The sequence below is a fragment of the Acinonyx jubatus genome, chromosome A2, assembly GCF_027475565.1.
Source record: "Acinonyx jubatus isolate Ajub_Pintada_27869175 chromosome A2, VMU_Ajub_asm_v1.0, whole genome shotgun sequence".
Taxonomy (NCBI): domain Eukaryota; kingdom Metazoa; phylum Chordata; class Mammalia; order Carnivora; family Felidae; genus Acinonyx; species Acinonyx jubatus.
Window position 1 is genome coordinate 108778626 of NC_069383.1, and position 22525 is coordinate 108801150.

The 22525-nt window shown below is 46.3% G+C and overlaps 1 protein-coding gene across 6 annotated transcripts in view; it reads right to left on the minus strand.

Annotated features, from left to right (window-relative positions):
- MGLL (monoglyceride lipase) overlaps positions 1 to 22525 on the minus strand; it is a 247223-nt gene that overhangs the window by 116877 nt on the left and 107821 nt on the right. For 3 of the 6 annotated variants that reach the window (XM_053218848.1, XM_027049803.2, XM_027049801.1), the window contains exon 2: positions 1087 to 1231. In XM_053218848.1, coding sequence (XP_053074823.1) covers positions 1087 to 1211 — 125 coding nt within the window. In that variant the 5' untranslated portion in view covers positions 1212 to 1231. Of the gene's footprint in view, positions 1 to 1086; positions 1232 to 1709; positions 1865 to 2519; positions 2686 to 22525 lie in introns of those variants that run through there. The other 3 variants (XM_027049802.2, XM_027049800.2, XM_015083925.3) reach the window with 3 other exon arrangements.

Below are 22525 nucleotides of genomic sequence, written 5' to 3' on the forward strand. Positions count from 1 at the left end.
CTCTCCTCACCCCCTTCCTCCCTCCCTCCTTCCCTCTCTTCTCCTCTGTCTCCATCTGACACATATGCAGAGACACACGCTCTCTTCTGGAGGATATCTTTAAGAAAGATATTGCCAGAACTGGTAGGAACTATTAACAGCCCATTACGATAGGCAGTTTGTACAGCTGCCCTGAAGCTATGGTTTTAAACCGGGTCTTTAAAAGTCCACATCTCTGTGTTTTTAACGTGCAGCTACCTGGATTATATACACCTTGTTGAAAAACAGGAGAAATGCTATAGCTGTGCTAGGGTTGGGTGATTACTGAGACACAAAGAGAGCTATAATCTACATCACACCGTGTACCCTGGGAGACAAGAGGCCTGGGAGACAGGTAAACATCCATGGAACAGGAGATGCTCACTCGTCACTAGGCCAAATGGTTACCACCAATAATTCCTTTCCCCGAATAACATAAACAAGCAGGGCTTTCCCTGTTTCGTACAAGAGAAGGGGAGCAGCAGGCGACCAGCTGTCTTATGGTGTATCGTCCCAACGCCTTTTCTAACAGCAAGACAAATCCTTGATGGAAAATGTACAAAGTAATTGGGCTGGCAAGAAATCAGAAGGAAATACCCAGACCCCTTTCTCCCTAGTTATACACGTAGGACACCTCTGAAGCTCATAATCAAACAGGAAGACAGAACAAAGGTTACTATATATACAGTTTTGATGTTCTTATCTGCTTAGGTGGCTTTCTGGAGTTGTCGGCGTTGATTTCAAAGGAATGCCCTTGCAACAGGAAATCAAGTCCAGTACAAAAAATAAAGTCATGTGGAATTTTTGAAAACTGCCATACGGTAGAATCCGTATCCTGGTTGTTATAATGAAAATAGAACTCCTGCTTCTTAATTTAAAAAAAAAAATGATAAAGTCTAAATCTCATCTTTGTGGGCACTGCTGTGCCTGACGTTAAAACGTATGTGAAGTAGGTCATGAAGAAAGCAGTCCCGAAGGGTATGCTACAGGAAGAAGGGCAGAGGCCAGCGTGAATGGAGCCAAGTGCGTCTGGAGCAGCATTCTGCAGGGGGGGAGGGGGAGACTTACTTGGGTGTGCCCGTAGGTTTCCAGTACCTGCAGAAGAGGTACTGTCCATCGGCATTGACCAGGTGAGGCAGGTCCTGGTATGGAACGCTCTGTGGGGTCTGCCTGGGAGAACTTTCCTCCGGCATTCTGAAAGGATCTCCAAGTCCTTGGAAGAAAAGAAGACATATTCCGAAGTCAGAAATACGGCAAAAACACACAGAGATGGGGAGCAAAGCCTCGTTCGGTGTCAGAAACATTTTAAGCAGTTTAAAAGGACCCCCTCCATTTCAAAGACTTAAAAAAAAAAACCAAAAACATATTTCTTGCAGTCTCTCCAAGACTGCAAAATCCCATTTGTTCTTAAGAAAATGCTCACTTTATTTTTTAAGTGCCTCATTACAGCTTTCCCCCCCCTTCCCATCTGTGTTTATTTTAAATAATTTCAGGAAACTTCATCTTAAAGACTATTTTAGCTGTAATCAAGTGGAAATTATACTCAGCTCTGTGGGTATAAAGACGCAGCTGCAAGAAGACCCATCTATCTTAAAATCCCCAAGGAAGTTTCAAAGGGGCACAATAATGAGGTGGATGATACTCCAATTAATGCCTCCTGTGTCTGAAATTCCAAAGATTCCATGACAAACCTGTTTCCATCATGTCCTGGCTTTTGCATTCCACAACCACGACAGCATGGAGAATCAGAGCCAGGCAAATAAGGGCTGTTCCCTCATCTCGGCGGTCACAGGGCGGCATTCAAGCAGTTCCCCAGGCCCTGTCCCCCACCCCGCGCCCTGCCCCCAGAGCCAGTCTTGAGGGCTTTCGGGGTGCTGAGCCCGGGAGCCCGCTTCCAGCTCGCACTGGAAGCTCTCCGGGGCTCCCCCTCCGTCCCCAGGGGCGGGGAACAGGCGCGCGCGACGCCCCACTACTAGTTCAGGTCATCACTTTTCGTACACAAATCCATGGAGGGGTTCGGAGAGGAGAGGGGCTCGCGAGCCCGGCACCCCCTGCCCGGAAACTGGGAAACCAGCTCCGCGCACACCGAGGCACCTCGCACACGCACAAATGCGGGTCCCCGAGGCAAAGTCACCCCCGAGGCTCCAGACAAACTTTGCTTCCTGCCTGTCTCCGACAGCGCAGGGAACGGAGCCCCGCAGCTGTCACTGGAAAAGCCACGGGAAAAACCGGGAGACTTCGCCGGGCGTGTGCACGGGGCCGGAGGGGACCGGGAAAATGGAGTTGACGGGGACAAGTTGGTTTGGGGGCTGGTGCGAGGGAGCAGGGGAGGGCGCGCGCACACACGCGCACACACAGACACGCGCGCACACACTCCTGCACAGACGCGCGCGCACCAGGGGCGCGGGAGCCCACGCCGAGCATGCCGGGGACCCCCGAGGCTGCTCCCCACCAGTGGGGACTGCACTCGCAGGCTGGGGCGGGGGCCGGGAGGCAGTTACCGGGGCCACGAGCGCCGCTGTCGCGTTCCCCGAGCGCCGCGGGTCCTCGTCTGCGGCGGGCCAGAGCCGGGCCGAGCTGCGCGCCGCCGGCTCCGCGGCGACAGGGCGCGGCGTCTGCGCTGCCACTTTATCCCCGGGCCCGCTCGGCGGCGGGGGCGGCCCGAGGTGGGTGGGGACGCGCGGGACCGGCGGGCGGTGCGGGGAGGCGGCGCCCGGGGCCCACGTGTGCCCGGCCCGCGGGGAGGAGCGGGGGCGCAGCCCGCGGACCCGGCCACGCGCTCCTCCCCTCCCAGCCTCGGGGGAGGCCGCGCCCTGGGGTGGCCGCCCGGGGGCCGTCACGAGGCCTGGAACCCAGCTGGGCTCTCCCGAGTGTCAGCGCCAGAGGGCTCGCCACACCCACGCGCAACACACCTCGCGCACACAGACCCGCATAGGGACACACACGGACACCACACAATCTGCAAATGCACACGGACCGCATGCGTGCACAGACCCACACACAGATAGTACACGTGCAGACACAGGGACACATGCGGATACATGTAGACACTACATGTGCACAAGGACACACGCCACACATGCAGGCATGCACATAGACTTCCCCACAGATACACACGCATGGACACATACAGACACACAAAAAATATACCACACACATACAGATACTCGGTACACAAAGGCAGACACATGACATCCACAGAGACACAAACTCACATAGACACACACAGAAAGAAACAGACACACACACGCAGAGACACACGTAGACATCAAGTATACACACATGACATGCACATATGGGCAGACACTCATATACAGACACATTCACACCCACACAGAGATGCACATGATCAGACACCCACATGGAAAGTGGGTTGGGGGTGCACAAACCCCCAGGAGGTAGGGTAAAGGCAGACTAGTGTAGGCCTTATCCCTCTACCCCTATACCCAGCAACCGTCCCTACGTTCTAGGAGACCGGCCCCCAAACGAAATCTCAGGTGGATCTACACAGGCCAGGGGAAGGTCTGAACACTATCCAGTACAACTAGCAATGTTGATTGTGGGGGTGCAGGAACCAGTGTTGGATTTAGGGTCCAGACCACCTGCAGCAGCTCCTCCATTTGTCCTGTGAGCCTTAATCTCCTCACCTGTAGCCTGGGTGCAACCATACCTGTGTCCCCAAGGAGTGTGACCAAGGTCCCCAGCTCACATTGACTTCAGCTGGCCTTTTCACCTTTTCTTCTTTCATAAATAACTTTATCCCATTGCAATGTGGAAAAGAACTGCTGTACTCCAGAAGCTGGTGTCTCAATGTCACATTGTCTGTGTGCAGGAGGCCCAGGCTGCTTAGAGCCTGTGATCTAACTTAAGAAATAAAACAATAGCCTTTGAGAAGCTATGCGCTGTAAGTGCTGCCAAGCTCAGCCAGCCCTCTGGCCTCAAGCAGTTCACCAACCAGGCCTGGGACAGAGAAGGGTAGCTAAATGCAGCTTTACAATATCCATGCGAGGCAGCAATCGGGGCAGGGAGCTGGGGGCTGGCTTTCAAGCTGGCCATGCTAAATACACTGTATTTACTTGGATGGTAATTTGTTCAAGGTGGGGGCAGGGCAGTAGCTGGGGATCTAATGGATGCTATGGGGGGGGGGGGCCCAAAGCGCACCTTGTACACAGCTGTGGTTTCAGTGTTTTCCAGCTCCAATATTCCAACATTTTAAATAGACAGTGTGAAAGGCTTGAGGACAGGTTTTGCTGAAGTTGTCAGCAGAGCCTCAGTAGAAATGGTGGTAGAGAATTGGAAGCTCTGCGTCCTTGGTTACCGACATAGATGAGAGCATGGTGTGTGGTCAGCAGGTTGGGAAACCATGAGTTAAGACATTGAGACTGTGCTGTTCTGTATCTGGCTTTTTTTTTTTTAATTAAACTTTTTATTTTGAGATACAGGTAGATCTGCATGCAGTTGTTAACAAATTATCCAGAGAAATGCTGTGTACCCTTTACCCAGTTTCCCCCAATCTTACGAAACTGTAGGATGATATCACAACCAGGATATTGACATTGATACAGTCTAGATGCAGAACATTCGATCACCATAAAGATCCCTTGTGTTGCCCTTCTGTAGCCACATCTACTTCCTTCCCACCCCCATTCCCTTCATAACCCCTGCCAAGCATTAATTAGTTCTCCATTTATAAAATTTTCTCATTTCAAGAATATTCTATAAAGCCACACAGTATATGACCTTTGAGGATTCACCTTTTCATTCAGCATCTCCAGGCAGTGTGTGTAGCATTCTGTGGTGTGGACGTACCACACAGTTTGTTGAGGGACTTCTGGGTCATTACCAGCTTGGGGCTATCACAAATAAAAATGCTTTTGGCACTCCCGTAGGACTTTTTGTGTGAACACGAGTCCTCATTTCTCTGGGATAAATTCCCAGAAGGGCAATTGCTGGGCTATAAGGAAATTACATGTTGTTTAAGAACCTGCCCAAAAGTGTTCTAGAGTGGCCTTACCATTTCACATTCCTGATGTGAGAGGTCTAGGTTCTCAGCGACCTTGTCAGCATCTAGTGTTGTCAATATATGTATTTTTATTTTAGCCTTTTCCTCCTCACCATCTTTTCTCCTCTCCCTTTGGCACTCAGATGATATAGTATTAGATCTTTCGTTATAGTCCTATAGGTCTCTGAGGCTCTCTTCAGTTGTTTTCCAGTCTATGTTCCCTCTGTTGTTCAGACTGGGTAATTTCCAGTGCCCTGTCTTCCAGTTCACTGCTTCTTTCTTCTTCTCCATTCTGCCTCTGAACCCATCCTCTGAGCTTTTTGACCCCAGTATTAAACTTTTCAGTTCTACAATTTCCATTTGGAAATTCTAATGAAGATTAGATCTTCTCTTCCTAGGCTGAGAATCTAGTTTTCATTTGTTTCAGCCATGTTTGTACTTGCTCCTTGAAGCACTTTTATCATGGCTGCTTTAAAATCTCTGTTCTTTCAGTTGGCATCTATTGATTGTCTTTTTTCATTCAATTTCAGATCTCTCTGGTTCTTGGTGAGATATGTGATTTTCTACAGAAACCAGATGATCTTGTATTACGTTGTGAGACTCTGGATCTTATTTAAAGCTTCTGTCTTAGCTGATCCTCTCTGACACTGCTGTGGGCCAGGGGACAGGCAGGTGGCCATGTGGCCTCATTAGTCCCAGGTGGAGCTAAACACACAGGTTGCCCACTCAGTCTTGGTGGGTGTGGGTGTGGGTGTGGGTGTGGGCCACTTTTTTCTTCTGTGTTGTCTGACTAGTGTAGAAAGGCCAACGTCTGAAACTTTTATGGCTTATTTAGTTTTCTCTCTCCTGGTCCTTGGGCTGGAAAGGGCAGGCTTTGGTTAAGTATCATTTGATCTGTGCCCTTGGCATTTTTGGGTTGCTGGCTTCTCTAGCTGCAAGACTGGAATATCTGAGGCAAAACAAAAACTCAGGAACTTGCCACCATGTCATTCCTTGGCTCCTGAGGTCTCTAGTTGGTCTGCCTATTTTCTCCCCTTTCAGAGCCTCTTTCAGTTCGGTTTACATATGATGTCCAGGGTTTTTAGTGGGATTTACCTGGAGGAATAGGAAAAAACACACCTCCTGTGCCATTGCAGATGCAGATGTCCTGTATCTGGCTATATATTTCAGCGATTCTTACCAACCCACGCGCCCAGAAAGACCTCAGAACCCAGTCTCTCTAGACTGGACTGCTCTAGAGACAGTCACCTCCCAGAAAAGTGCCAGTTGGCAGGATATGCCCCTACTGCCTGGGATGAAAAAGCAGGCCAGCAATTCAAGTAAAAGCAGCATCTTTCTGCTCCCACTAGTGTCTTGTGTGGCCTTCCAGAGATGCTCTGAGGTTTGAGCTGAGTGGAACATGCTGGAAATATCTGTGGGGAGGAAGGCAGTAAGAGCAAACTAGGAGACGTTAAGAAAGCCAGGAGTGTCTCTTATTAGAAATGTTGGTATGTGTGAATTAACTTCTACTGCTTTTTTGCAATCCTAGGAATGTGGGTGGTGGTATATTTCAACTACAAATCACTCCTGGATGGAGAGAAGTGGAGCTTGGGAGTTGAGATGGTAATTAGAGTGAATAACGAAAGATGTAAGACTTTGTACAAACTTAAAGGAAAATGAACTTGAGCAAAAATACGTAAACTCTGAAATATGCCCCACGGACTAGCTGTGTGACTTCTGGTGACTGACTTTGCCTCGCTGAGACTGCCTCCCCACCTGAAACAGGGTGATACGAATACCCACTCTGGGCCTTGGCCACAGTCAGTTCAGATCGTGTCTGTGCCGCACTCAGCACAGGGCCTGGTGGGCAGCCAGCTTGCACTAAATCAAGAGTGGCAGCGTGTGGCCCAAGAAAAAGTACTTTTTCATCTGAACAAAAATTTTAATGTGAATTTTTAAAATTGGTAATGTCACATGCAAATCCAGATTCCCAGCTTCTCTTGAAGAGCAGAGAGATGCGGGCACAAGGGGCCAGAGTGTTGGATGTGTTGAGCATGAGGTGCCTGTAGGGGAGGTTGGATTTGTAGGTCTAGAAGTGAAGACAAAGGTCAGGCCAGAGATGTGGGAGTTGGCCCAGAAACGATCCCTGCATCTGTGGAATACAGTACACTCACCTCCAGAGAATAAGCAGGTGAAGGTATGACTTGGCATCCCACACACTGCATTTAGTCTGTGGGAGTTTGAGCTTGGCCAATGCTGAGCTTTCAAAATATTTGAATTAGTGGCCAGCTTTTAAAAACCAGGACATTTCACATGATAGTGCTGGTCCCTGGGTTTCCTCTGAAAGGCAAAAAGCCTGTCAACACAGGGCCACATTGGTGCCTGGCAGTGGTCAGCAGCGTGGTTGGATGGAACCTGTCCTCTTTGGGTGACACATGCATCTGCCCGTCTGCTAGCCCTACTGCTGAGCCCACCTAAAGAAAAGCTAATCCTCCAAATTCATTCTATGAGGCCAGCATTACCGTGCAACTAAAACTAGATAAAGACATTACAAAAAAGAGAACTATAGGCCAATAACTCTGATGAACATAGATGTAAAACTCCTCAACAGAATATTAGCAAACTGAATCCAACAATACATGAAAAAAAAATCATTCACCACGATCTGGGATTTATTCCTGGGATGTAACGGTGGTTCAATATTCACAAATCAATCAACGTGATACACCACATTAATAAAAGAAAGGATTAAAAACCATATGATGACTTTAATCAATAAAGAAAAAGCATTTGACAAAGTACAACATACATTCATGATAAAAACCTTTGACAAATAGGTTTAGAGGGAACATACCTCAACATAATAGAGGCCATACATACATGAAAAAGACACAACTAACATCATACTCCATTATGAAAAACTGAGAGCTTTCCCTCTAAGGTCAGGAAGAAGACAGGGATGTCTACTCTCACCACTTTTATTCAACATAGTACTGGAAGTCCTAGCCACAGCAATGAGACAAGAAAAAGGAATAAAAGGCATCGAAATTGGCAAGGAAGAAGTAAAACTTTCACTATTTGCAGGTGACATGATACTATGTATAAAAAAACCTAAAAACTTTGCCCAAAAACTATTAGAATTTAAGGTCATGGGATACAAAATCAGTGCCCAGAAATCCATCGCATTTCTATACACTAATAATGAAGCAACAGAAAGAGAACTTAAGAAAGCAATCTCAATTACAATTGTACCCAAAATAATAAAATACCTAGGAACAAACTTAACTAAGAAGGTGAAAGACCTGTGTCTGAAAAGTATAAAACATTAACAAAAGAAATTGAAGATGACACAGAGAAATGGAAAGATAGCCCATGTTCATGGATTGGAAGAACAAATATCATTAAAATGTGTATACTACTCAAAGCAATCTACAGATTTAATGCAATCCCTATCAAAATATCAACAGCATTTTTCATGAAACTAGAACAAATAATCCCAAAATTTGCATGGAATCACAAAAGACCCCAAAGAGCCAAAACAATCTTGAAAAAGAGAAAGCTGGAGGCCTCACAATTCCAGATTTCAAGTTATACTACAAAGCTGTCGTAATCAAGACAGTATGGTACTGTCACAACGGTAGACACATATATCAATAGAACAGGATAGAGAGCTCAGAAACAAACCACACAACTAACATCATACTCAGTTATGAAAAGCTGAGAGCTTTCCCTCTAGGGTCAGGAATAAGACAGGGATGCCCACTCTCCCCTCTTTTATTCAATATAGCTCAGAAACAAACAAAATGGTCAATTAATCTTCAAAAAGGAAGGCAAGAATATGCAGTGAGGAACAGACAGTCTCTTCAACAAATGGTGTTGGGAAAGCCAGGCAGCTACATGCAAAAGAATGAAACTGTACCACTTTCTTACATCATATACAAAAGTAAAGTCAAAATGGATTTAAGTACCTAAATGTGAGACCTAAAACCATAAAAATCCTTGAAGAGAGCACAAGTAGTAATTTCTCTGACATCAGCCATACCAACATTTTCCCAGATAGGTCTCCCGAGGCAAGGGAAATAAAAGTAAAAATAAACTATTGGGGCTACATCACAATAAAAGCTTCTGCACAGTGCAGGAAATAATTAACAAAACTAAAAGACAACCTACGGGATGGGAGGAGATATCTGCAAATGACATAACTGATAAAGGGTTAGTAGACAATATATAAGGAACTTACACAACTCAACAGCCCCCAAAGCAAATAATCTGATTAAAATGGGCAAAAGACATGAACAGACATTTCTCCAAAGAGGACATCCAGGTGGCCAACAGATACATGAGAAGATGCTCAATATCACTCACCATCAGGGAAATGCAAATCAAAATGACAATGAGATATCACCTCATATCTGTCAGAGTGGCTAAAATCAAAAGCACAAAGAAACAGCAAGTGCTGGCAAGGATGTAGAGAAAAAGGAACTTTTGTGCATTATTGGTGGAAATTCAAACCAGGGCAATCACTGTGGAGAACACTATGGAGGCCTGAATGGTTCAGTTAGTTGAGCTTCGGACTCTTGATTTTGGCTCAGGTCATGGTCCTTTGGTCCCATGGTCATGGGATTGAGCCCTGTCTTGGGCTTGTGCTGAGTGTATAGCCTATTAAGATTCTCTCTCTTTCTCTCTCTTCCTCTGCCCACCCCCTCCGCTCTCTCTAAAAATGATTTTTTAAAAAAGTTAAAAATAGATCCTGTAATCACACTACTGGATGTTTACCCGAAGAATACAAAAACACGAATTCAGAAGAATACACTCACCCCTACGTTTATAGCAGCATTATTTACAATAGCCAAGATATGGAAGCAGCCCAAGTATCCATCAACTGATGAATGGATAAAGAAGATGTGATATATACATATGATATATATATACATTACTCAGCCATGAAAAAGAATGAAATCTTGCCATTTGCAATGGCATGGATGGAGCTAGAGAGTATAATGCTAAGTGAAGTAAGTCAGTCAGAGAAAGACAAATACCCATACAATTTCACTCATATGTAGAATTTAAGAAACAAAACAAATGAGGAAAGGGGAGAAAGAGAGAGAGGCAAACCAAGAAACAGACTCTTAACTACAGAGAAGAAAGTGATGGTTACCAGAGGGAAGAGGGGTCAGGAGATGGGTTAAACAGGTGATGGGGATTAAGGAGGGCACTTGTGAGGAGCACTGGGTGATGTGTGAAAGTGTTGAACCACTATATGGTACACTTGACTTGAAACTAATATAATACTGTAGGTTAACTATCTTGGAATTAAAATTCTTAATTAAAAAAAATTTTTTTAATGTTTATTGATTTTTGAGAGAGAGAGAGAGCGAGCATGAGCAGGGGAGGGGCAGAGAGAGAGGGAGACACAGAATCTGAAGCAGGCTCCAGGTTCTGAGTCATCAGCATACAGCCCGATGCAGGGCTTGAACCCGAGAACCGCAAGATCATGACCTGAGCCAAAGTCAGATGCTTAACCGACTAAGTCACCCACCCATGGTTTACATTCTTTATGCCTCTGTAAAAGGAGGATCATTAAGAATCCTATTGAGGAGGGCACCTGTTGGGATGAGCACTGGGTGTTGTATGGAAACCAATCTGACAATAAATTTCATATTAAAAAAAAGAATCCTATCTAGCTCATGCAACTGCCTGGGATAGGACAGGTTAACGGCTTAGCATGAATGTCTGGCATAGGAGGGCAGGGTGCCACGTAGTGTCACCATTATTAAGTTAAGGGAACATATGCATGTTTGAAAAGTTCTGATGAGGGGCGCCTGGGCGTCTCAGTCGGTTAAGCGTCTGACTTCGGCTCAGGTCACAATCTCGTGATTTGTGAGTTTGAGACCCGTGCCGGGCTCTGTGCTGACAGCTGGAGCCTGGAGCCTGCTTCAGATTCTGTGTCTCCCTCTCCCTCTGCCCCTCCCCTGCTCATGCTCTGACTCTCTTTGTCTTTCAATAATAAAGAAACATTAACGAAAAAAAAAAAAAAGAAAAGTTCCAATGAGAAGTTCCAATGAGAACCAGAGTTAACAGTGAATTATGAGTCTCCTTCCCACTCCTGCACCCTTGTTTCTGTCCCCAGAGGCAAACACCTCTGCAGGTTATTGCGTGGCTTACTGGAAATGCTCTGAGGTCTGAGGAGCGTGGAACATGCCAGAAATACCTGTGAGAGAGAAACTAAGACACCGGGGTATCAGAAGGGAGTCACTGCATTTCTGGTGGCTCCATCGTGCTGGGCTTCTTGAAGAGGCGGGACCAAACTGTTGAGTGGGTGTTAAGGACAGGGCTTGAGAACCATTTCTCCCGGGGAGGGAGGAGGTCTGTTGCTTCAGTGACCCCAGTAAATGGCCTTTTACATTGTGACTTTGTGCAAGTTTGCACTGCCTCTAGGTAGACAGTGTCAGAATGGAGTTAGATTCTGTGACTCAGCTGGTGTCACAGAATTGTTTCATGCGGGGAAAACCCCACCTGTCTGGTGACCAGGAGTGTCAGAAGGGAAGTGTTCTGTGTGAAAGGAGAAACTCTTGGAGAGAAGAACTGGGTTTTTCCCTACTCAGGAGGACTACTGGGTTTTTCCAGTACAAAAAGAAAGGAAAAAAGAAATACTTTGTACTATACACATTACCTACAAAAAAAGGACAGAACCAACAAAGTCACGTACCCAATGCTATAACAGAGAGGTCAATAAGTATTCTTAATATTGCTGGGAAAATGTGTGTTGATTCTGTTGCTCTTATTGAAATGGTTGTAAAAATTTCCCCCAAAATCATTTCTGCCTTGGCCCCTTTCCCTACTTTCCCCACAAAATGTTAAGCTCCTTCTACATAAATTCTTCCTATTTAGGTTTAGAGATTTAGGGCCAGTGATGCCCATGGTTAGGAAAGGCACCTGGGTGGCTCAGTCATTTAAGCATCTGACTCTTGATTTCAGCTCAGGTCATGATGTCACAGTTTGTGGGTTCGAGCCCCACGTTGGGCTCTGTGCTGACGGCTCAGAGCCTGGAGCCTACTTTGGATTCTGTGTCATCCTCTCTCTGGCCCTCCCCCACTCTCACTCTGCCTCTCTCAAAATTAAACATTAAAAAAAGTTAAAAAAGAATCATGCAGGAAAAACAAAACAGGGAATTTTTCATCCTTTTAGTGTGGTTTCCATAGAAGTTGCACTAATCGGACCCAAAATAGGGAGGTAATTGAATAGGTGCCTTGCCAACACTGCCACCGACGTCACAGCGACCCCGCAAGAGGGCTCTAACGTGGAATTTGGCAGCTCGAGAAACTGCCCAAGTGGCAGAGCCAGACTCGACCTGATCCGCCCACGTCCTGTATTTGGTCCTTTGCTGCAGGCTGGCGTGTGGACCCAGGCTAATGGGGAAAATGCATGCAGGTGTTCAACATGCAGGGTATTAAATAACAGCTTCATGGTGAGAGTCCCTCTTTGCTCTCATCTTTCTGATGATGAGTAACAAGCAGTCTTCATTAGGTTTTCCTGTGTCTGTAACATTCCGTTTGTGCATCTCCCTTTTTAACCACTTGGCTTTGTTATAATTCATTTTATCTATTGGGTTACCTTAAATGTGTGGCAAGTGTTCATTTTCTATGTAGAGAAACCTTTTATGTTTATTTATTTTTGAGACAGAAACAGAACACAAGTGGGGGAGGGGCAAAGAGAGAGGGAGACAGAGTGGGAAGCAGGCTCCAGGCTCTGAGCTGTCAGCACAGAGTCCCGTGTGGGGCTCAAACCCAGCAACTGTGAGATCATAACCTGAGCCGAAGTCAGATGCTTAGCTGACTGAGCCACCCAGGCGCCCCTAACGAAACCTTTTAAAAATAAATGGAGTTTGAGGCGCCTGGGTGGCTCAGTTGGTTAAGCAGCCAAATCTTGATTTTGGCTCAGATCACAATCTCACGGTTCGTGAGTTCAAGCCTCCAGCTGGGGTCTATGCTGACAGCGTGGAGCCTGCTTGAGATTCTCTCTCTTCCTCTCTCTCTCTCTCTCTCTGCCCCTCCCCCACTCACACTCTGTGTCCCCCAACATACATAAACTTAAAACAAAAATAAAAATAAATGGAGTTTAAAACATGGGTTGATTTAAAGAAAGATATTAAGTAAATTACAGAGCACGTGGGGCAAAGATAATGCAAAGTCAGAATGTCAGTGGTAGCCACAACTGAGATTGGGGACTCAGGGTGAAATGCTGGTAGGAGAGCAGGGTGTGGGCCTGGCCCCTCCCACTCTCCTGCTCCGTCTCTAACCTGCATTTCTGGGTTCCAGCTCCTTCCACACCAGTCTGCCACTGCACTTCTGGTCCTCAGCTTTCTGTGGGTCAGGATAGGATTGGCCCAGATGGTCTCCAGGGGTCTTTTCCAGCTCTCAGAAACATTCTGCGGATGGCTATTTTTGCTATGTATTTAAGCACCAGCACCAGCCCTACTGGGAAAGGCCATTAAGCACAATCAAACCTACCGAGATGAAAATACTGGTTCCCACCCACCCACCACCTTCTTTAAATGCATTTGGCAAGTCCGGAAAGCCAGCAATTAGTAATCTGGCCCAATCACTATAACGAGATCTGCACTCAGCGGTAAAGGAGAAATTCCTGCACTGACTAATCTGGTTAATGGACCAGTTAAAAGTTATACATGCTGAAAAATATTCCTTTGGGGTCATTAGAAGCGCAAATAAGATGGACCCCTGCTAGCAAGTAACAGCGGCAGGTCACATGTGTGTATTTTCCTACTTTGTTTTACGCAAAATAAAAAAATAAAAAAATAAAAAAAAATCCTGACTTCTTTTGAAAGAGATGCGACGGACCTAATGCTAAGTTTTAGTCTTTGAAGGCAAATGAGGTAGTGGTTATGATTAGGCAGGGAAAGTCCAGGGATGGGTTGAGTAGCTCTGCAGAAACTGTTACATATGTATTGATATTTCCAGATAATCTAGGCAGGTCAGGGCAGGGAAGGAGCACACTGCACAGTTTTTCTAAACAATAGCACTTTTTCTCCTGGGCTGTTTTTAATTGGCTGGTTTTGGTCAAACAGGCCACTTGGCATGCCTGTTAAAGGCACAGACCTCAGGGTCTGACTCAGGTCTTGGACTTACAACCTGTGTGACCTTGGGCAAGTTACTTAGCCTGGCTGTGCTTCCATTTCCTTCTCAGTAAAATGGACGTAATAATAGAAGCTGCTTCACAGAATTGTAAGGATGAAATAAATGAACACATTAAAGTATTTAGGACAGTGCTCGGCAGGGGTGCCTGGGTGGCTCAGTCAGTCAAGCAGCTAAGCTAAGCGCAGACTCTTGATGATCTCACAGTTTGTGGAATAGAGCCCCATGTTGGGCTCTGTGCAGAGCCTGCTTGGGATTCTCTCTCTCTCCCTCTTTCTGTCTCTCTCTCTCTGCCCCTCCCACGTGTGCTGTCTCAAAGTAAATAAACATTAAAAAAAAAGAACAATGCTTGGCATATAGTAAATGCTTAATGTATGAGCTATATTAGTAGTAATAGCAGTAGAATACAGCCTCAACTCTCCAAGTTGCCTTTGTAAATACCATACACTGAGAATCTGCCTTCCGAAATCATGTTACCTTCTACAATATTAAATCTACATTTCAGTGTACGTCAAGCAAAAGTGGCAAGCCTTGGGTAGGATTTTACTGCTGGAAGATGTCCTAGATAGCATGGCATCAAAGCCATCTTTTTATAGGTAAAGCAGCTAAGACCAGAGAGGTAAGGGGACTTGCCCAAGGTTGTACAGCACATTGGTGACCAGATCTGAATTAGAAAAAGAGTCCCAGGCCCCACCTTTTGCATCTCCTGGAAGTATTTACATCATCTCCTTTCATTCCTAACAGGTTCTTAGTGTTCCCACTATGAAAAGCAGCCAGAAACCAGGAATACCTTGGGGTCTCTCACCCACACCCTGCCACGGACCTGTGTCAGATTTCTCACTCATTTGTTTGTTTGTTGCCCACCAGGCATTATTTACTACTTTCTACCAACAGCTATATTTCCTTTAAAGGAAGCCTCCACCACTATTGTGAATTCTTGGGGCAACTGTCAGTCGAGGTGCCCCCATCACTCTTGCCAACCAGGGCCCACGGAAGCCACTGCACTGTCCCTGACTAGATCTTGAGCAGAATGATGTCAGACGGGAGGCCCAGGCAGAGCTCACTCATTTTCAGGCTTTCTGGGCAAGGCAAGGTAATTGGGTATACCCGCTGCACGTCCTGGTCCTCATTTGTTGTTTCCAAGCCTGGTCTTCTAGTCTCTAGTGTGTTCTATGAGCAGCCCAACAGACCTCTGATAAAGTCCCCTTGGCCTTGCATCGGCCAGATTTGATTTCTGTTGCTTGCCATTTGATTTCTGTTGTTCAGAGCCCCTGGGAACTGGCAAGTGGAAGGAATGTTGGAGACATGGGGAGCGGGAAGTGCAGGGTATGCTGTTGAGGTGTCTGGGGAGAAGGAAAAGAGCCGAAGAGACTGAGAACTAAGGAGTCTCTTCAGATTGGCATGGAGAAGGCCCAGCAGCTGGAAGACTGGGAAACAGGAATTCTGTCAAGCGGAGAAGTTGGCCTATTGAAGTCCCCAAGAGTGGAGTGGGTGAGCGGTATGGTGTAGCTGACAGCGGGGAAACAGGAAAACAGACAATGGAGAGAGGGAAACTTCCCAGGACTCCTTCCTCCCTTAGGGAACAGCCACAGCAAAACAACAGGGAGCCCTTAAAAGTGAATCAAAAAATGGTTTTAAGGACAGCCTTGACAGTGGAAGTCAGTGTTCACTTGTTCTTTCTCTCCTTCATTGAACTCAGACTTCCTAAGCAGCCGCTACATGCCAGACACTGCACTGGATGCTGGGGTACGGAGCTAGAGCCGCCATCTTGCCCCTCGGGTGACTTGCAGTCTAATGAGCAAGAGGGACAAGAAAGCTACAATCGCAGCTGAGGAGGTAAGCACCCCAAGGGAGGTGCGTGTGCGGACGGACCACAAAGGATCAACCAATGGCTCACCCACACGTGATGGCAACGTTCATCTTCAACAGCCAGAGGAGGATGTGTGAAGAGTCCAGGACAGTTCCAAGCGTGTGACCTGTCTTCTCTCAAACATGGGCTCTTGTCCTATTCCAGGCTTTGGCACGGAGGAAAGGAATATGAGTAGGCCAACTTGGGCTTTGCTCTGGTTCCCGAAGTCCCGATGGTTTACCAACCAGGCCCCCTAGGGACGTGCACAGGAACCCCTTAGTTCCTTACTACCGGAGGATGGTCCGCGGACCAGCAGCACTGACGTGCCCTAGGAGCCTGTTAGAAATAGGGAATTCCAGACCCACAAACCACAGTCTGCATTTTAACAAGATTCCTAGGTGGTTCACAAGCATGTTCACTTTTGAGAAGGGTTAGTCTAGTCAAACCCTTAGGTGAAACACTGAGATGTTCATTTAAGGATAGGTTGTTTAGAAGGACTCGGGTCAGGAACCGAGCCATGTCAGCCAGAAATAGGGTGCAACCGGTGTCCTTGTGACTAGTGGGGACAATGGCAGAGGGTTGAGGGAGGGCAGGAAGACTCGGTCAAGTCACGTCCCTGTGGGCTGAATATATCAGAGAGTCATTCGATTAAGATGCAGAAAGCCAGTTCCATCTAAATTTCAGGTCAGCAGTGATTTTCAGGATTAGTACATCCCACGCAGTATTTGACACATAGTTACACTAAAAAGCTATTCGTTGTTTCTTCTAAATTCAAGTGTAACTAAGCATCCTGTGCTTTTATTTACCAAATCTGGCAACCCTAGTCTACCAGTGTTAGCTCTCAACACCTACAGGGGCTTCAAACTATTAAAACAAAGGGATTGAGAGGACCCAAAAGGACAGAATGAGTGACTAAGATTTAGAGATGTGTATATAATTAATTATAATATTTTCAACCCAGATATGAATGTAGTTGAATCACTAGCTTCTTTTCATAAAAGAGTAGGAGCCAGAGATGGGAGAGGGTTCAGTAAATGGTATTGGCAAAATAATGCTGGATCTCTACCTACCATCACATAGACTATAGACCCAAAAGTGAGATAGACTTTAAAAATGAATAGAAGAAAATGGAGGAGAATATCTTTGCTACCCAGGTGAAGGAAAGGATGCTTTCAATTACATTTTAAAAACACGAAGTATAAATGGATTTGATTACATCAAAACTCAGGATTTTCTTCCAGCCAGGGAATCCTAGGACAAATAGGGGAAAACAAAGAAAAGGCGAAAATATTTGCCAAGACAAATTAGGCATTCATTTATAAAAGTTACATGGAACTCTTACAAGTCAACAAGAAAAACCGAACTGCCCTCATTTTTAATAAATGGGCAAAGAATAGGAATGGAATTTCTAGAAACAGAATCACAAAAAGCTAACAAGCACATCGAAGAGATGCTCCAAATCATCAGTCGTCCGAGAACTGCACAGTTTGATAACATCAGCACTTCATTAGCCTGGCATCAAGCAAAAGCCGAGCCACGGGACGTGGTGGCAGGGACAGGACGGAGCTGGGGGAAAGCTTCTGCCTGGCTGGGTGGGGGTGGACAGCCACTCTCAGGGAAGCGCATGCCCCCCATGGCCAGCCTCTCACGTTCCAGTTCTCACACAGGTCCAGAGGGGGAAGCACAATCCTTTGTGAAGGGCTGTCTAGGTATGTGGAGTGGCCACCGCTGGGGCCACGGACACACCTCGGAAAGTCCCGCAGAGTTCCAAGCAATGGTCAGACACACCCAAAGTGATAGGATGGATCTTACATGGAGCACTTGGGGAACAAAGTGAACAACAACGAAATCTAGAACACACTTCCGCTGATATGTGTTTGAAAACATAGACACCCCACAGAAAACATATTTTTAAAACATGAACTGTAAACGGAAAAGAAGGGCTATATTTGCTTGGAAGGAGAACTGGGAGATACAGAGAATGATAAGTGAAAAATAGTACTAAAAAGTAATAACTAAATGGCAAACAATAAAATAATAAGTGAAGAAGAAAAATGCACATAACATAAAAGAAGAAAGAACCAACCATGATAAAGTAGTGTGAAACAAGGGGATGATTGGCTCAGGCCCGTGCACCTCAAGTTCAAAACTAAACACGTCAATCTATAAACAAGTAACGACAAGTGTCTACAGTCATTGTCCTCGTCCCCTTTGGGGCTCGCTCTGAGGTTCTCACTTCTCCCCAGGAGTCGGAGTGCCGGCCTCCTGGGCCTGGTGCTTGGCTCTGCTCAGCCTCGAGGTCTGCTCCCCTAGGCTGCTGCACCTTTTTCGGATGTGTGTCTCTGCAGTTTGAGAGTTCATGTCCTGCTTCCTCTGGTCCGAGGCTCTGGTCCTTCCCTTGGTCTCAGGGGGGAAATGCATTCGCACACAGGGTGGTGCTTGGCCCAGCCCCACTCTGACTCGTGACCTGAGCCGCTCACATTCTGGGTCTTAATCAATGGGTTTTGAACGGAGAAACAGAGTGCCACCAAAGCTCTCCTCCCTCCCTGACATCCTCTGCAACCTTGGGTGGGGGAGGGAGTCTCAGCATCTCTATTGGAAAATGTTCCTTAGATATTTAAATTTTTTTAATGTTTATTCATTTTTTGAGAGAGAGAGAGAGAGAGAGAGAGAGAGAAACAGAGTATGAGTGGGGGGGGGGAGGGGCAGAGAGAGAGGGAGACACAGAAACCAAAGCAGGCTCCAGGCTCTTAGCTACCATGCGGGGCTCGAAACCACGAACCCATGAGATCATGATCTGAAGCTGAAATCAGACGTTCAACTGACCGAGCCACCCAGGTGCCCCCCAAAATATTCCTTAGGTGGCTCTCAGGAACCTTGCAGGTTGCAAACTACTGATGTTAAAAAAAAAAAAATCCATTAGATAGCAGGAAATAAAATTAGCACATAGAAATCAGTAGCCTTTAAATACATATACATATGTATCTATATTTATATACATAAAATAATCAGAGGATATTAAGGAAGAGAAAATTCCCTTTACAATAACAATGAAGAGGGTAAAATATTTAGGAATATACTTAAAAAATATGCAAAACTCATATCACCCTTGAAAGACAGGGCAAAATGTGAACAAGTGAAAAGACATTCCTTGTTCCTGGATAGGATGACAGCATCATAAAGATGCCAGTTTTCCTTAAATTAATTTATGAAGTTTAAACACTCCCAACAAAAATAGCAACCAGCTTCTTTGTGGAGTTAGACAATAGATACTAAAGCTCTTCATTTAAAAAATGCAAGACTAGCATTGAATGTCTGAGACGCAAGAATGTCTTACCAGATGTTAAAGCATACCTTTTTAGATTGTGTGGTACTGGCACATAAAAAGACCAGCAGACCAGTGGGAAAGAACAGAAAGTCCAAAAATAGACCCAGCCACATAGAGGAAGGAAGCTGGCATCTGATAAAGGTGGCCTCTCAAATCGCTGGGGCTTTTTAGCAAACAGCCCTGGACAACTTAGTTAGCTGTTTGGGAAAAGGTAACACAGTTCACACCTTACTCAAGAGCAAATTCCAAAGGGATCAGGGATCCAGACATGAAAAAAGGAAACCACACAGCTATGGGAAAACCACTGGTATTAAGGGCTTCTCAGGTCCCTCCCGATTGTCACCTGCTGGGATTCCAACTCCCCAGCAAATTAACTTAGGGCAGAGTGTTCCCCTAAGAACAAATACATCCTATGGCTTTCAAGCCACCTCCAACTCATCTACCTGCACAGCTGGGACAATGCCGTGATGTATGCAATGTATTCAAGCCATATTTGTGGTGAAGATTGCCAGCACTCGTGGGCACACTACTAGACTACGCTTCCCACACACCCTTGTAGCTTCGGGATCTCCTGGCCGATGAAATGTGGAGGTAAATGATCCCCACCATGGCCAGGTCTGCCCCATAAAACCTCTCTCCCTTTCCCTGTCTGCCCGCTAGGTAAAAAGTGAAGGATACTAAAAGGTGGTGTGAAGCCATGCAATGGAAAAAGCCTAGGCTCCTGAATTACTGCGTGGAGAGGAGAAACCCCCACCACCAATAACTTGCATTGAGCCATAGAGCAAAGGAGAAGTAATAACCTATTGCCTGAGGCCCCTGAGATTTGGGTTTTGTCTGTTACAGCAGCTGGCGTTACTTGCTGTGACTAATATAATATTTGAACTGTTGCTATCCCAGCAGGGAACCCTTCTGGCCCTTCAAAAGCTCTTAGATCTTTCCCGCCTCAGTATATATGTGTGATATGTGTCAACACAAGAACCACACAAATTTGAAGCTGAATTCAGATAGAGGTATACCAACCAGCATCGAGGCTACTGCCCATCTGTACTCAGGAAACACCAGAAGAGACAGAGGACCTGGGCATGTGACAAAGGGGAACAAAATGCTGGAAGAGACAAAATCCTTTAAATTCTAGCACCCAAAGCACAAAAAGACCAATTTCAAAGAGGTTGGAAATAACATGTGGTTCTACCTCTAAGTTAATACTCTCCTATGTTTGTTCAGAAATTGAGCCAGGGGCACCCTGGTGGCTCAGTGGGTTGAGCGTCTGACTCTTGATTTCAGGTCATGATCTCATGATTTGTGAGACTGAGCTCCCCGCTGGGCTCTATGCTGACAGGGAGGAGCCTGCTTGGGAGTCTCTCTCCGCCCCTTCCCCACCCACGCTCTCTCTCTCTCTCTCTCTCTCTCAGAATAAATTTAAAAATATTTACATTTTTTCTAAGAAATAAATTAAACCAGAACTATAGGTAGCATGGGCACCGTCCCCTAAATGGAACTGCAATGAGGTAGCACAGTGCCATGGAAAAATAGACAGTGGTCTCGATAGGAAGGGGGCCACCAGGCGCGTGAAGCTACCACAGGCAGTAGTAACACTTAGCATGTTTTCTTGAGGGGTTACAAACACTGTTTTCATGTAGCCAGCAGCCCCACACCTGCTGTGATAGGAACCCTAGATGTCCTCACATGGGGTAGGGGGAGCGTGACCCCTGATGTCTTAAATTGCTTTCTGAGAGTGATGAGCATAATAACTTGGCTGCCTCCCTGAGGATGGGTCAGAACTTGCTCTACAGAGGGAAGTGGAGGTGGCCATCCCACACTGACCTCCCCAACCCAGAAGTCCAGAGGGAGAGCTAGAGCTTAAGGGGCTGATGCGGAAGGGCCCTGCAGGTGAAGGGGGTACTGAAGGGGGAGCAGAGGATTGAAGGGGCCACTGAAATGCGTCTGCAACATACTGGGGAAATCTCCAGAAAGAAACAGAGGGGCTGCTCAGACTGTCTTAGGCACGCATGCTCCCGCCCACAAGTGCCTGCTGCCCTCACTGGATGCACAGCCTGGGGCCGGCGTCTAGAGGTTCCTGCCCTTGGAGAGTCCTGAAAATGCCAGACGTGTTCAGAGTGTGGGGACTTGAGTTGATGGATGGTACGAAGATGAGCTGGTTAAGTCAGGCTTCCTCGGCAAGGGAAAGGACAAAACCCTCCAAATATCTGACCCCAGAAAAAAAGCTGATAATGCATTTAAAACTCCCTTTCTAAGCATGACTATGATACGTGCGAATGAAGCTATTCAAAGGACGTGCTAGTGACTTGTGACAACTTGCAGGGAGAAAATGCCTGTAAATGGGTGTGTGTTGGCATGCTCTGCCCTCCAAACTGCAGACACACTGTGTGTGTGTCCAGAGCACGTGACAGTAGCTGTAATATAGGAACTGCTAAGGACACTGAAAGAGGAGACAGGCCAACCACTATATTTAGAGTGTTAAGATCCTAAGACAGCATCAGAGAGAGGCTTTTAGACTTTTACCCTTCACCATGGGCCAAAAAAAAAAAAAAAACCCAGAACATCTAAGAAACATGAGCATAGATTCATGTCCCCTAAATACAAGACACAGGCATGGTAGGCCAAACTCCTTGCCTGGCCTGCGAGGTTCCAGGGGTTAGGCCTCAGCCTCAGTGGCTCTGAACTGATCTCCATGATTATCACCTGCCATCTTACTGGGGCTTGAACACTCCACGTGGGGTCCTAAGATCCTTTGCTCTTGCGAGGCCCTCCACCTAGGGAGTTCTTTCTCCAGCCCTGGCATGGCTCACTCCTTCACTCTCTCCAATCTCTGCTCAAGCATCAGCTCCATAGATAGGAGGCTGGCCAGATGGTCCCCTTATCCTCTATTGCCTGTGCTTTTTGTTTTTCTTCCAAATACCTTTACTGCTAAGAATACTTCATTATATATCGCAATACTCAATAATAAAACTACATTATTTATAAATATACTTATTTTTTTTTTTTAATTTTTTTTTCAACATTTATTTATTTTTGGGACAGAGAGAGACAGAGCATGAATGGGGGAGGGGCAGAGAGAGAGGGAGACACAGAATCGGAAACAGGCTCCAGGCTCCGAGCCATCAGCCCAGAGCCTGACGCGGGGCTCGAACTCACGGACCGCGAGATCGTGACCTGGCTGAAGTCGGACGCTTAAC